The sequence below is a fragment of the Bubalus kerabau genome, chromosome 10 (genome assembly GCF_029407905.1).
Source record: "Bubalus kerabau isolate K-KA32 ecotype Philippines breed swamp buffalo chromosome 10, PCC_UOA_SB_1v2, whole genome shotgun sequence".
In the NCBI taxonomy this organism is placed as follows: Eukaryota; Metazoa; Chordata; class Mammalia; order Artiodactyla; family Bovidae; genus Bubalus; species Bubalus kerabau.
In genome coordinates this window covers 30,579,474-30,595,626 of record NC_073633.1, presented here as the reverse complement: position 1 = coordinate 30,595,626, position 16,153 = coordinate 30,579,474, and the positions used below count along the sequence as shown (strand labels likewise).

At 38.0% G+C, this 16,153-nt stretch overlaps 1 protein-coding gene across 1 annotated transcript in view; it reads right to left on the bottom strand.

The window, feature by feature from the left end:
- Positions 1 to 15,696, bottom strand: part of SUPT16H (SPT16 homolog, facilitates chromatin remodeling subunit) — a 34,988-nt gene extending 19,292 nt beyond the window's left edge. Inside the window, exons 1-5 of the mRNA XM_055537136.1 lie at positions 15,479 to 15,696; positions 2,629 to 2,721; positions 2,130 to 2,300; positions 1,074 to 1,226; positions 389 to 535 (exon numbers count right to left, since the gene is read on the bottom strand). Of these exons, the coding sequence (XP_055393111.1) occupies positions 389 to 535; positions 1,074 to 1,226; positions 2,130 to 2,300; positions 2,629 to 2,721; positions 15,479 to 15,544 (630 nt within the window). The 5' untranslated portion in view covers positions 15,545 to 15,696. The remainder of the gene's footprint in view (positions 1 to 388; positions 536 to 1,073; positions 1,227 to 2,129; positions 2,301 to 2,628; positions 2,722 to 15,478) is intronic.
- Positions 15,697 to 16,153: the final 457 nt, after the last annotated feature.

Genomic DNA, 16,153 nt, shown 5'->3' with positions numbered 1-16,153 from the left:
AAATACCCAGAAATAAAACAATATTTACTATAGGGTGGCAGAAGGGTGTTGGGTTTTTGGACATGACCATTTGAAGACAACATATGTCCTGATATCATATAGGATGCCAAAGAAGTCTTATGAAGTGGTTTATGCACCAGATAACACACTGGTGTACATGCAAAAGCAAATTTAGAGAAATGTGTGCAATTTGCAGCTATTCAAAGAATTCTCAAGTGACATACTGGGTAAGCTCCAGAAACTACAGTGGACGTTTATAGTTATTCTCAAAGAGAGCTGGCACCACCAACTTAACTACCAGAGGAAGCTGAACACAACCTAAAAAACACTGCATGGGACGGACTGACTTCATTAAAAGAGTAAAAAGACACTCCCACCCCCAATTTACCTCATCTGCATCAACTATTTCCATGACTCTTTCCTTGAAGAATTTGTTGAAGACCTCAGAGGTGATGCTAGCTGCTTTCTTCATTAGATTGAGCTCTCCATCCTCCTTTACAGCAATGGTATAGGCCACAACTGCACTGATGTCTATCTGCAGTCAAAGGGATAAACAGTTCCTAACATGCAGACACAGAACTGCTAAAGAAATCTCTTCCCCCCCAGTTCAAATATTATCAGTGACTATGTCTGGTTATTTAGCAAACTACTCATCAGCAGTTTGCAGAATATCTAAATATTCTCTTCTTGGATTGAATAAACATCTGAAAGAACTCTTTACCAGGTCATTGGTGTATTCTAAGAGGCAATGAATTAACATATTGTTTAAAGTGTAAATGTAAATGCCTCTCTTGAGATTTCCATAAAGGCTGAAGGAGGTAGAAAGAAAAGAAAACTTTTTTGGACAAGAGATTTTCCTCAATTTCCCTCTGGAGTAGCTGAACTGTCTCCTGAATGCCTCACTCCTAACTGAAAAGTGAACTGGTTTACCACTCAGCCACAGGAACTGAAAATGGAAATGTGAATGAATATACAGCTTTCTCAAAACAAAGTCTCTGCACTATCAGTTGTGAAAGCCCCTCACAATTTTGTCTTCTCAACTCTCAATGTGCTTTTTTCCAGAATATTCTTACTTTGTCAAAGCCCTCTTTGTTGAGGCAGTCATTCCAGCTCTTCATGAACTCTCCTGGAAATTTGTCTTTGCTGAACACTCCAATCTTCTTGCCATTCTTGCTTTCTTTAATGGCTTCAATCATTTTGTCAAAGCTACTCTTGTTACTTTCATTCTGTCAGTGCCACAGGGAGAAAAAGGGGGTTTAGTTTAAGAATTAGACATCTATGTTCTACTAGTACTAGGTAGAGAATATTCTAAACTACGGAAAGAAATAAATTCTATCTCCCCTTTCCTACCTATTTCCTTAGGGAAAACTGTAGTATACCAAAAGGTTACACAAAATTTCTTTGGATATATTTATATGCTTAAGTGAAGTGCCACATAAGCTGAGAAGACTATTCTTTACTTCAGGAAGAGCTAAGAAACTGAAATACAAAGGTGAACAACATTCTGAAAAGAAATCTTTGTCAGGTGGGCAATATAATAAAAAAAGATTACATTTGATAAAAATCGGAAATGAGGTATACGTTTCCTTAAGGATATTTAAAGATTTTTGTTCTAGTTAAGATACTAAGAGACAGCAAAAGAGACACAGAGAGGGAAGGGGGATGATTTGGGAGAATGGCATTAAAACATGTATAATATCATATAAGAAACGAATTGCCAGTCCAGGTTAGATGCAGGATACAGGAAGCTTGGGGCTGGTGCACTGCGATGACCCAGAGGGATGGTATGGGGAGGGGGGTTCAGGATGGGGAACACGTGTACACCCGTGGCGGATGCATGTTGATGTATGGCAAAACCAATACAATATTGTAAAGTAAAAAAAATAATAATAATAAAAAAAAGATACTAAGAGAAGTAGCCTCAAGAATGGATAAAGTTAGTATTCACCGTAATTTCATTACCCATTTGTGTTACTGCAAACTGATAGGATTATTGAACTCTTCTTTCTTTCTAACAAATGACAGTTAGCTAAAATCTTCCCCTTGTATTTTTAAATTCCTGGAAGGCTTTTCTGTTCACCGCTTTTAAACACTCTTTCCTATTAATGACGCATTCTGCTCATTCTGACCTTTTCTCGTACGAGCAGTGTGATGGCAGGCGCTCCGTTAGCGTTCTCGTTGCCCTTCGTGTTGGCAATCTGTTTCAGGAACTCCACTTTTTTCTTGCTGGCCATAAAGATGATTTTGTCATCACAAAATACCATGATAGTATCAGTTAGTTCATAACCAAAGAGCCACGTCTATGGGAAAAGACAACAGTGTGAACAGATACAAAAAAATCAATGTATTTATACATATGAAATAAGGTATCTGGAATTAACTTCAAAATAATCTTGTAGTGTGAGAACTTGGATATAGATTCCAATGAAATGAGATTAGTCAGTACTGTTCACTGAACTTTTTGTGAAAGAACTATTCTACACATCCTCTGTTTATCAGGATAGCCACTGCAGAGTACTTGAGACTGAGGACTGAGGAGCTGAAATTTTAATGTGGCTAGTGGCTACCATACTGAACAGTAGCTGATTCAATGACTCTCAGAGCTAAACACTGCTGTAAACCTCTCACCTGTAAGGCAGTTGATTTGGCATAAACAATTTCTTCATCAACACCCACTGATACAACAATGGCATCAACGTTGGCATACTCATCTTCTCCTTTCTGAAAGGCAGAGTAGAAAATTTGGTCATTTTCTTTTCATACGAGCACAACAGGAATATATCCAAGATACATATAATTTTTTCCTAATGGAAATTCAAAGTTTAAGGTACATGTATACTTGGCAACCTTACAGTCATTACTTATTCTATTTTTTAAATAGCTTTCTGAGACAAAATTCATATACAGTTCACCAACTTTAAGTGTAAAATTCAGTGGTTTTCAGTGTATTCAGTTATACAACCATCACAATCTAATTTTAGAACATTTTTATCTCTCCCCTCCAAAACCCATTAGCAATAATTATCCACCTCCTCTCAGTCCTAGCAACCACTAATCTCATTTGTCCCTAAGGATTTGTCTATTATGGACACGTAACATAAATGGACTCATAAAACATGGCATTTGTGTCTGGCTTCTTTCACGGTTCATATGTTTTAGCATGTATCAATACCACATTCCATTTTATTGCTAAGTAATATTCCATTATGTGGATATACTACATTGTATCCATTCAACTGTTGGACATTTGAGTTGTTTCCATTTTTTGGCTATTATGAATGCTGCTGCTATAAACATTAGTAAGTTTTTGTGTGCACATATTTCTCTTGAGTATATATCTAGGTGAGGAATTGCTAGTTATACAGTAACTCTATATTTAACTTTCTGAGGAAACACAAGACTGTTTTCTAAAGTGCCTGCACTATTTCACAAATTTCTTTCCCAAAGTAACATGTGAGGGTTCCAATTTCTCCATATGCTGACCAACACTTAGATTCATTATAGCCATCCAGTGGGTACGAAGTATCTCACTGCAGTTTTGATTTGTATTTCCACAATGGTCAATGATCTTGACTGAGCTCCCAGTCACATGATTCTGATGATTTGTATACCTATTTGGGGAAGTGTGTGTTCAGATCCTTTTCCCACTCTGGGTTATTGCTTTATTACTAAAGTGTAAAAGTTCTTTTTTACACGTTAAAGTCTCTTATCAGATATGGTTTGCATTTTTTTCTCCTGTTCAATGGATTTTCCTTTCACTTTTGTATAGATGTCCTTTGAAGCACAAAAGTTTTTTATTCTGAAGAAGTCCAAATCCTTTTCTTGTGCTTTTGATGTCACATGTAAGGTGGCTTTGCCTAACCCAAGGACACGAAGATATAACTATATTTTCTTCTATAGAAGTTTTAGCTCTTATATTTACATTTATGCTTCATTTTGAGTAAAGTCTGTGTATGGTGTAAAGAAGGGGCCTAACCTCATTTCCTGCCCCCACACTGTCTTGGCACCACATCAAAAAAGAAATTATGTAAATGTGAAGGTTTATTTCTGGATTCTCAATTTTATTCCACTGAGTTACATGTCTGCCCTTAAACACTAGTACATTGCTTTGATTACTGCAGCTTTGTATTAAGTCCTGAAATTGAGATCTGTGAGTCCTCCAACCATTAGCTACTCCTGAACTGTTCTGTAAGACCAAAGCACTGATAACTGTGAGCTATAAGGTCAAATCTCTGATTTCCCTGTAAAGTCAAGAAAAATATCTACAGGGAATGCCCTGGTGGTACAGTGGTTAGGACTCTGAGCTTCCACTGTAGGGGCCTTGGTTCGATCCCTGGTTGGGAAACCAAGATCCTACAAGACATGTGGCACGGTCAAAACAACAAAAAAATAAAACCTACATACATAATGCTATAAATCAATAATATCTCAATTTTTAAAAAATTTATTTAAGATTCTTCCACATTTTAAGACTTCTGAATGCCAATTTGGATCTAAATAAAATAGCAATTGAGGGTTCTGCTGCATTTCTCTAGCAAAACAAAATATATAACCCAAAGGAGTTACTATATAGTAACCTTATGCATTCCCTCACTGATTTTCACTGAGAAAATGTTGACCTTCAGGTTGGTAAGATTTTATCATTAGTTCCCACTGATGATGCAAAAGCAATGGTAATTAAAACTGCTACTGCCTTAGCATAAGTCAAGGTAGTGGCACCAAGCTACATTCATCACTACTACACACTCAACAGAAAGGGAAAAAAGCCAGTTTCACTTAGAAAATGTCCTTGATGCAGTAAAAATGACGAATATTATAAAATCCTAACCTTTGAGTATATGTCTTTTTAATAGTCTGTGTGAAGAAATGGAAAGCACATCCAAAGCACTTCTGTGTGTACACTGAAGTATGACAGCTGTCTCAAGGAAAAGCACTTGTATCAATTCAATTATTCCAGTAATAAATTAAACTAGTCACAGACTTGGATATCTAGCATACATTTTCTTGAAAATGAATGAAGTGAGTCTATCACTTCAAGGAAAATGAAAGAAATGTGTTGTTAATGATGAAATTTGAGCCTTCAAACAGAAATCAAAATTGGAAAACCTTGTACTAACCATTGTGAACTTGACAACTTCTCTACTTATTCAAGAACTTTTCTGATGATATCAGCAGAATATTAACATACACAATTCTCCAACATCATATAATGAAGCGTGTACATTTACCAGAAGTATACAACTGAGGGAACAATATTTTCCAAATAACCAGCAGATGATGTTACAAAATCGTAACTTGAGTATGAAAAGTTCACTGTTGTGGTTTTAAATTCCACAACTAACTTTCAAGAGATAACCACTTCCAGGGAATTCCCTGGCAGTCCAGTGGTTAGGACTCAGTGCTTTTACTGCCAAGGGCCCAGGTTCAAACCCTGGTTGGAGAATTAAGATCCCACAAGCCGAGAGGCCAAAACAAAAAAAGAGAGAGAGGACAATTAACTACTTCCAGAGTTTTAGTGTAGTAACAAAGAATATCCACAGTTATCTGAAGAGTTTATTAAAATTTCTCTTTTCCAACTTTATGTATGTACGAAGCCAAATTTGTTTATATACTTGATCAAACCTATATAAAGAAAGGTTGTGGGGAGCTGAATAATTTAAGACTGTAAAAGGGTCCTGTTATCAGAGTTGGGGACCACTGTCCTGTGATCCCTGACATGGATTAACACTAACTCTGGCATCAGGTCATCTCTCCTCCCCGCTTTGCCACGTACATTCCAATTCTTCAGTGAACATGGATTCTGTGCCAACAGTATTACTAGTACCTTGATAACCCCCCAAAATTAGCAACAGGTACTCCCCTATATTTATGTGTTTTGGCTACCAATACGTAAATTTTTTCCCTAAACACATCTTCAAAAATACCACTGAAACTAACCAAAAAGTCTCTTTTAGTATTTTTTGATACTTAAAATCTTAGTCAAAATTTTTCCACAAAGAAAAGGGTATCAACATGCACAAAAATTCAAAATACACAGTAATAAATTTTTTAAAAGTTGTTCAGTCACTAAGTTGTGTCTGACTCTACAATCCCATGGACTGCAGCACACCAGGCTCCTCTGTCTTCCACTATCTCCCAGACCTTGCTCAAATTCATGTCCATTGAGTTAGTGATATACAAAGAATATAATTACATATTAATCATTAATAACATAGGAAAACCATAAAAGTTATCTCAATATAACTGAAAATAGGAAGAGAGAAAAAAAGACCTATGTACTCAGCTTTTTTATGAGGATACAGGAAACCAATCCATCAAATTTCAAGGATTTCCATTAATATAAAATGTCTGGTTTTCTACTGTCCATCAAAAATGTCAGAGGATTAATCCTAATCTCTCTTGGAACCCAGCTGCTTTGACCATTTCATAGAATATTTTTGACTGATTCTTTATAAACACCAGGAGAAATACAGAATATCTAAAGATAATAAACTTAAAGTTTTTTCTTAAAATGTGATTCAATAAAAAGGATTACAATAGTCAACAATTTTGACAGCAAAGGCTTGGACACTATTTTGTACTTTCAAATCTTATAAGGCGTATAAATACAGATTAAATCTTAAAATAGTCTTCTGAAACTGTGGGAGATTAATAATCTGTTTGTAAAACTTCCATGATGGGAGTGGGGTAGGAAGGAGGCTCAAGAAGGAGGGGTTATATGTATACTTGTAGCTGATTCATTCGTTGTACAGCTAAAACCAATGCAACACTACAAAGCGATTATCTTCCAATTAAACACAAATTAAAACAAAAATAACATGTTACTCACAGTAACATTTTAATAAATTATATACAATACTAAAATATTTTCAGATTAACTTATGCCTGGAATTTGTTTTAAAATACTGGAGTGGGGGACTTTCCTGGTGGTCCAGTGGGTAAGACTCCATGCTGCCACTGCAAGGAGCATGGGTTTGATTCCTGGTCAGGGGACTAAGATTCTACATGCTGCACAGTGTGGCCAAAAAAATAAATGAATAAACGAACAAACAAATGAATAACAAAAAAATACTGGGAGGGGGTGGCAAAAAAAAAAAATAAAAAGCCACGAGGCTAAGCTGCTGCTGCCCCAGGACCAGTTTGTACAGTCAGTTCCAAGCACTGGCATTCGAGACAGCTGGGGCTCAACTCAACTCTATCGCTTAAACAGTCCGAGATTCCCACCTAACCTCTTCTGCTTGGGAGATCTTTAGGACTCAGACTTGGCCCCTTGTCAAATCTAGACAAACTCCTGTGCTCCGTTTTTGAGATGAACCATTCTACAGCAGTGGCTCCTGGTGTGCAGACTCTCAACATTCACCCAATCCGCCCTGTCACCAAATTCCCCCACTTTCCAGCCTGTCTGGTCCACGTAACAGCCAAGTGTTGCTGAAACAGGTGTTTCAGATGGGAACAGTATCTACCGAGCAGGCACTTTCTGGATGTAATCTGTAAGCTCATGATAAAACTTGAGCTGCAGCAGGCATCATCATATTCAAAAGCCCCAATCAATACCTAGCACACTCAAAACTCTACACAAACACATAGGCAGTTCTCACACTAATGATGATTTAGCTTTTAAAAAAAGAGGTGCTGAAATTCTAATTAAAATACACATATTAAGATGGATATTTTTCATTAGGATACAGTTATTATAACAGTATAAAGATATACTTTTCTACTACCTCTGTCTCTTTCAGTTAAAAGAACAGAGGCAAGGATACTTTCATTAGGGTCCTAAAGATAAAAATGAATTTCTTTGGGAAGTTCCTGATTTTTATCTACAAGGAGACCTAGGATCATTTGACTAACTTTTCTGCCTTTTACATTTAGAGAGACAGTAAGCCTACTGGGTGAGGGCTCACTCTGAAGACAGACTGCCTGGGCTCAAACCCATGACCTCACCCTTTATTGTGACCCAACCTTTCTGTGTTCCAATCTCCTACATCCTCACATCTGTAAGTGCTGCTGTGAGAATTAAACTACCAAATGTATATGAAATGCTTAGAACAGTACCTAGCTCATAGTAACTACTAAGCCTTTGCCATCATTATTATTAAAGACCAAAATGTAGAAGAAACACAGGCAAAACACTCTCACATAAATTATAGCAATATATTTTTTTGGATCTCTCCCCTAAAGCAAAGGAAACAAAAGGAAAAATAAACAAATGAGACCTAATTAAACTAAAAGCTTCTGCACAGCAAACCAGTGACAAAATGAAAAGAAAACCTTTTAAATGGGAGAAAACATTTACAAATGATATGAACTAATATATATATATATTCAAAATAGATAAACAGTTCACACAACTCAATATCAAAAAAAAAAACAACGACCCAATTAGAAAATGGGCAGAAGACCATTTTTCCAAAATAGACATACACATGGCCGACATGAAGAACTTTTAACATCATTAATCATTAGAGAATTGCAAATCAAAACCACAATGAGATATTCTCACACCAGCCAGAATGGCTATCACCAAAAAGAACACAAATAACAAATGCTGGCAAGGATGTGGAAAAAAAGGAACCCTTGTATAATCCATTGGTGGGAATGTAAATTTATGCAGCCGCTGTACAGTATGGAGGTTCCCCAAAAAACAAAAATTAGAACTATCATATGATTAACAATTCTACTCCTGGGTATATATCTGAAGAAAATGAAAGTATTACTTTGAAAAGATGTATGTACCCCAATGTTCACTGCAGAATTATTTACAACAGCCAAGATATGGAAGCAACCTAAGTGTCTGTCAATAGATGAACAGATAAAGATGTGGGGTGTATATACACACCCCATATACAATGAAATACTATACTCAGTCATTAAAAATGAATGAAATTTTTCCATCTCCAACAACACAGACAGACTTGGAAAGCATTATGTACTAAGGTTAGAGTTTTTTGGAAGATGAGAGAGTGGTAAATGACTAAGTGCCTGATAAGCATTCTTAACCAGAAGATATCGATGTTAAGTGTGTGTATCTCGTAAAGCCCTTATGGGCTCAGGATTCAGGAGGCACCAAGTATTAGAGAAGGGAAAAGGGACATATCATACATGGTAAGTTCAGGGCTAAGAACAGAAGTCTGGTCAGCAAGCTTAAGTTCCTACTTCATGGAAGCCCTGAGAAAACTAATCCTCCCACAAAAACATTTAATGCATTCTCTGAAGAAAGGGGCTCAAAAAGCTCTAGATACTAGGTCCAGCAGAAGGCAATTAATAAATGCTGAGAAATTCAATGAAAGTCTTTTTTTTTTAAAGTCAATGATTTAATTGATTTTAACATAAATTCTGTATTATCAAAACACAAATGGAGGTGGCTTCTGGTATTAAAACAGAGATAATAGCGAAATTCAAAATTATTAGGCTAGAATCTAATAATTATGTAGATACTGAGAATCACAGCAGAAATTAAACATTATTTTAGTTCTGAGACTCCTAGGAGACAAGACCAAAATGGAAATAGTAGGTTAAATTGTTCTCTTAGTTTAATAGAAAGAATGCAATTTTATTAGCAGAAATTTTTCTTGCATTGAATCCTAAGTGGACTTTTTAAATGTAGTTACTTTTAGAAATAAGAAGACAGAGCTTAGTTCAAACACTCTTTGGTGGAAAATAGTCAATTGTCTTTCAATTGACCATTTCTTTCCCTCACCTTAATAAATGCCAAGAGCACATTTCCTGTGTATGCAGGCACAGTTGCTAAGTCCTGTCTGCTTCTTTGAGATCCCTCCAGGCTCCTCTGTTCATGGGATTTTCCAAGCAAGAAAACTGGAGTGGGTTGCCATTTCCTCCTCCAGAAAGTCTGTTTTTTTGGATGACAACTGCCCCAAAGACAAGAATTAGAGAGTTTTTCTTTGGTCACCACCAAATTCACAGAAAATACTTGAGGATACTGCCAGTATCTGAGGGGTTCTCCAGGGAATAAGCTAACCTATTTACTCTACCATAACCTCTCTACTAGTTGAGAGACCCTATTCATGCAGAGCTTCCCACCAGTTTCTTATTACTGTATTCTTAATACAAATGAGTAGCCAAGGCTCAATTTGATTTTTGTGAAGTGTTCAACATGTAAGAGAGAAAGCAAAGAAATCCAGGGGAAACAGACATGGCAGAGGACAGAAGACAAAATTAAAACACCCCCCATACAAGAAATAGATATAGTATAGCCATGAAACAAGAAAAAATAGGGGACAAGGAAGAACTTGGGGAAAAAAATGTGATGAAGTTAAGAAACAGCATCTGGAAGTAGACAATAAAGAGAAAATGAAATGAAAAAGATAACAAATTTAAGCAAAAAGTTCTAAACCCCACTAAATAGGAATTTCTGGGGGGGCAGGGGAGGAACAGATCACTGAGGAAATGGAGGGGAGAAAATGATCAAAGGATGCAAAATTCCAGCACTGACAGATATGAGTCTTCAGATTAAAATGGCCCCCCACTTCCCAACTCAATGCAAAGGGTTAAAAAAAAAAAGGATTCATACCAAGGCAGTGAAATATCAAAACATGAGGAATAAAGAGATGTTTTACAGAGAACAATAGGCCATATATATTGGAACAGGAAATAGAATCACATCACTCTTCTCAAAAGAAATACTGAATGCTTGAAGGCTGACAAATAGTTGACAAATTCTGAACAGAATTCTCAGTGATTTTCAACCTTGAATTTTATGCTAACTGAACTCTTATTATTAACGAAAAGTAGAGACAAAATAAAACTTTTTAAGACACATAATGGCTCAAGAAACATCTATTCTCTGTATCCTTTCCTAAGAACCTCTTAGAGAAATGCTCTAACAAAACAAAAGAAAAAAAAAATCACAACATGGACTGCTGGATATATGGGACACTGGAAGTTCCAAGGTTCAACAGACTGGAGGGCAACCTGCACAGGCAGAGCAGAATAAGATAAGGTGGAGTGGGTGGTGGTGGTTAAAAAACAAAAACAGAATAAAATATCTGTCGAGCATGAAAATTTTAGAATAAAAGACTGATGAGATTATGACAGATCTACAGGAAAAAATTAAGGCTAAGGACATTTAAAAGAGGAGAAAAACTGAAGTAATCATTAATGCCAGGAAAAATTAAAAAACTTAATAGTAACTTAATTGTACTTTATTACTTCACCCAGCAGTGAAAATAGTTACATGAGTATAACAATGTAAACTGATTTTACTAAAAACTGTGAAAAAAAAAAAAAATCACAGAGGGATGGATGTAAGTATGATAAAAATATTAATTGTATAAACTAGATGAGGAGGCACATGAGTTCTCACTGGAAATTTCTTTTACCTTTCTGTAGGCTGAAATATTTCATAACTATGTCAAGAAATTTACAGGAAGTATCAGGAGGAAGGGAAATTGAAATGTTATGGTGTAAGTTAAATTTAAATCCTAATTCTACCTAAATAAGAGTTAATATCTAAAACTGATAAACCAAGAAATATTGATAGCAGTATATAGATATTACTTTAAAATATGAAAGGAAGTAAAGAACTGGAAAGTGGGTGCTTCTGTGGCAGGTGACAGTTTCTTATGCTAGGGCTTTTAGAACAATTTGGTATTTTAAAACGTACGTATTACATGACTAAAACGGATTTTTTTTTAATGCAAGGTAAATATCAATAATACAAGCAGTAAGGAATCAGCAAAAACTGTGACAGTGGTATCTGAATGATAAAAGCTGGGAGAGTACTGCAGCAGAGGAACAACTATCTTCCTCTGAAACCAAAAGGGTATTTGCATTAAAAGAGAAAACATTTTTTAAGTCTCTAGTTATACCAAGGATACCAATCTAACTCATCACCCAGACTGATACAACTCTGAGAAGAAAAAGGTATGCCATTAATTACACAGGGCCAACAGGTAGACAGTTTCAGAAAAGGCAAGACTTATGATCACACTAAGTACAGCCTCCATAAAAACCTCTTCACACCAAGATGGGGATGAATGAAAGCTCAAAAATCAAATTATCAGCGTTTAATGAGTGCCTACTACATGCCAGGCACTGCACTTGTAATAGTGGCAAAAAAATAAACAAAAATGAGTAAGAAAGAATAAACGAATCTCAACCTGCCCAGGCATTTACTTCTATCTAGCCTTCCTTTTTACTCAAGAAACCAAAGCACCTTTCTCTAGTTCACTCCAGAGATAAGTGAGCAACCGAGATGGGTAGAAGCAAACTGTCATCTTGTTAAAAGTAGTATGAAAACTGCCCATATTTCAAAGAACCTTCCCAAGCCACACAAGTCACTGCCTAGTCTTAGAGGGCAATCCAGAACAAGAAATTGTCCACAACAAAAATCAGCAAAGAGCCAGAAATCACCACTCAAGAGAAATACCGACACTATAGGTTCTTAGTTTTCTCCATAGGCACAAACTTCCTTTTTGAGGCTGGGGCCACTCACCTCCCCAGTCCTGATGGGTAGTGTAGTGCCACATGAATGAATGCAATGGATCAGCATTCCATTGGAAAACAGCTACCATTCTGATTTTTTAAATGGAATTCTTTTGGGTTAAAAGGCAGATGACTGAAGTCAAGGTTCACACACAGCAGCATGTCCCAACAGTTAGGTCTCAAATGAGTTACAGGTGTGCATGGATACAATCTCCCCTCAGTTCTCAAAGTAGCTGGGATCCCAGGATGGTGGGTAACCTCCCCACTTGTACCCCCATGAAGCACTAATCCTATCACTTGGTTAAAAACAATCACAGTCATGAAAAGACTGGGAAGCTCTGAATAAGGACCCGGTAAGTGTAAGAAGACAGGGGAGAAGCTCATGCTCACCACCCAGGGTCACTACCTAGGGGTCTCTACTGCAGAGACAGAAAGGTGCTGAAAACTCTTCCTGCTGTAGCAGTTCTCATTAAAAAAGAAAAAAAAAAGCCCATTATCTTATCCCTAAAACGACACTATTCACTCAGGTATAAGGTTTAATGTTTGAGAAATTTCTACTCAAAAAAGAAAGTGTGTGATAATCCAATTCTTTTGGGGACATAGTTATGAAAATTGTAATTAAGAGATATATCTTATTTAGAATAGCCTCACAAAGTGTACCTTAAAGTCAACTTGCAGATAAATGAGGTAAGGAAACACATTAGTTCCTTCTCTTATTTAAAAAAAAAAAAAAAAAAATAGTCTTTTCGTGCTCTACAACTCTATAGATAGTTGTGTGAACAGCACTGGAGTTACAAGAAGCAACCACACCATTCTGTAAGGCTAATGCTTTAAGGGTATTTAAAACCCTTAAAGTGGGTGTGGAGCCTAAACTAGTTTTTTAGTTAATTTTTGTCTTCTTTGAAGATGGGAGTGGACAACACAAGGTTTGGGATTTCTATAGTTAACTACAAGTTATTCTTATTTCAAGGCCAATTTTCTTACTCAAAAAAGGAATAAGTGTAGAAAAGCAAATATAGCTTGCACCTGTATATTTCACTATTTTCCTGCTGCACCTAAGAGGATAAGCAACCAGAACTTATTCCGGAAACTACAATCGTTAGTTAAGCAGGTCGGAATGAAAGTTGCTGTAACCTGGAAAAGACAATGCATACAGCAATTCAACAGGTGGGGTCTAAGCAGTTATTAAAACTCACAGTTACAACAAAGTAGGAAGTCTATTCAAATAAGATTTTTCATAATGACATGACATAAATTTTGCTAAGTACATTTTTATATTGGCTTGTAACTTTGTAAGATCAGGATCTTATCATTTAACATGCTCCTTTCAAATGATAGAGGGGCCAAGATAAATTTTAGTATTTGAGAAACAAACAAAAAAATGGGGCCAATAACTTAACTTTCATGGATTTAAAGACTGTCATTGACATTAAGTTTACCAATGGGTCTTTAGGCCTCGAGTATTTCCCTAGTCTCATGCTTTGCATTTATCTACCATGTATGGGAACTCCGGGAGTTGGTGATGGACAGGGAGGCCTGGCGTGCTGCGATTCATGGGGTCGCAAAGAGTCGGACACAACTGAGCGACTGATCTGATCTGATGGGAACTTTGAGCTCTAAATTAATTTTAGCTTCAAGGAATGATCTAGATAGGCTTATTTGATCAACTTCTGAATCACCGGGACTAGAAACAACCACTACAGCAAAGGTGTGTGACTTGGGGGGTCTATGAGCGGAAGAGCAGGCATTTGATTATTACTCATATCATAGTACTTATTAATCTTCAGGAAATATCTGGGCATTGAGAAAAGTATTTCTAATATGGCTCACGTTCAAACTTTAAAACATGACAGTGAGAGAACTTATAAAAACATCTGGTAGAAATTAACCAATAAATTTTTAAAAAATAAATTATGTTCAGCTTTTGTCTAGCATAGTCCTTTTGTGCTTACAAAATGCCTAAAACCCATTTTATTTTCAATCATCTAATGCATTTATGCTCAAAAGATAAAACTTGCACAGGAACCTTTAGTATGAATGGTAGGCAAATGATCAATTTTAATAGCTTAGTTTTTAGTAGATCAGTTTCAAAGGCAATTTACAATGCTGAAGTCAGAACTGATCATTTTTGTCAGGACGCTCTTCAGGTTTTAAAAAGCCCTCTTTAGCTTTATCTTCCCTGAATGACAACAGTTCAGAGGTCCTACTTCAGCTGGATAGCTCAGAAGACACCACAAGATGCAATCAAATGTTTGAACTGATAAATTACTATGACAAAAAAAAAATTTTAATTGTGGACTTTTTCAAGCAATCAAAAATGCCCAATCCTTAGACTAGAAACGGTAACAGCTCTTTTTCTAAACACGTGCCCTGGATCCTCAACCACGGAGAAAACTAATAAGGTTTTAAGCATCACATCGTTTTTCTGCATTACCAAAACCTGCAGGTTTTCAGCGTTAGATTTCTGTGTTACCCACGGCAGGGCCTAGAACAGGAGGCGGTTGCGCGTGAGCAGTATGTCTTTTTTTAACTCCAGCAAGAGCAACGCAAATGGTAAACGCCAAGAGCCCGATTCTCATCCTTCTGGCCCCTCCATCCATCCTTGACGAAATGGTTGTAATTCTGGCGGGACCTGGGGCACAACACTCTGGTTCTGGAAGGACAGAGCGAGTGCGTGGGTGTGTATGAACACTGCAGGAGGGGGCAGCAAGACGTGATCACGGAGTGGGAGGGAAGAATGATGATGCCTCTTCTAGGGCGGGAAGAAACTACGAGAGGTGGCTGTTCTGCATGACGGGGGCAGGCACGCGGGGAAGATGGTGGGGGCCGCAGGGTAAGGGGATTACGGGGGGGGATTCCCTACTACAGGGTGGCGCTTGGGGTCGCCTACGGTGAATGATCCTGGAGCAACTAAATGGGCACGACCCTGAACCCGGGAATTCCTGACGGAAAGGGGAAAAAAGGCGCCGAGAAACGGGGTTATTATGGGATGGCAAAGGGGGGCTCCCTAGGGAAATTACGGGATCTATCTCACCCTCCAATTGCTGTACAGTCTCTTCACTCGTCGATAATAAGCGTCTTTGTCGAGAGTTACAGCCATAGCCACAGACGCCGCTTCTCCTCGGGTTCCGAGAATCACGCGAGGTCCCGGCTCCGCCACCCTCTCTCGGCCCCGGAATCCCGCACTCTCCCAGTGACCCGGAAGTATCGACCTCAAAGATGCCCTTTCCGCTTCCGGGTCCCGGCAGCGATCGGAATTCTTTTTTTAAAAAATCCTTCCTCCGGAGGTTACGGGGAGGAGAGGAAGGAAGAGTAGGGAAAGCAACAAAACGTGCAACGCAAAAAGAGTCCAGAGTTTCGCGGGGTTTTCTTGTCAACTTAGCAACAGCCGCACGCGAGTCGACGTCATCACGTGATGCTCTGCCCCCGCCCTTACTCTCCCCGGGGCCGAGGTCTCCAGGAGCTCCGATTCCGTTTTCGAGGCGGCGGCGGCTGGACATTGAGGAGGCGGGAGTCCTGACGTGCCGGCCCCGCCCCACACGAACTGCCGCGCGCGGGTGCAATGGCCCCGCCCATAGGCAAAGGAAGGGGAAACGGAGACAGGGATCTGGGGTGGGAGCAGGAAGCCTACAGCATAACTGGATTTCTCTCTCCTAGAAAATATGGGGAAGCAAAAGCCTCTGCCGCTCCAGGCCTGGAAAGATCCTCC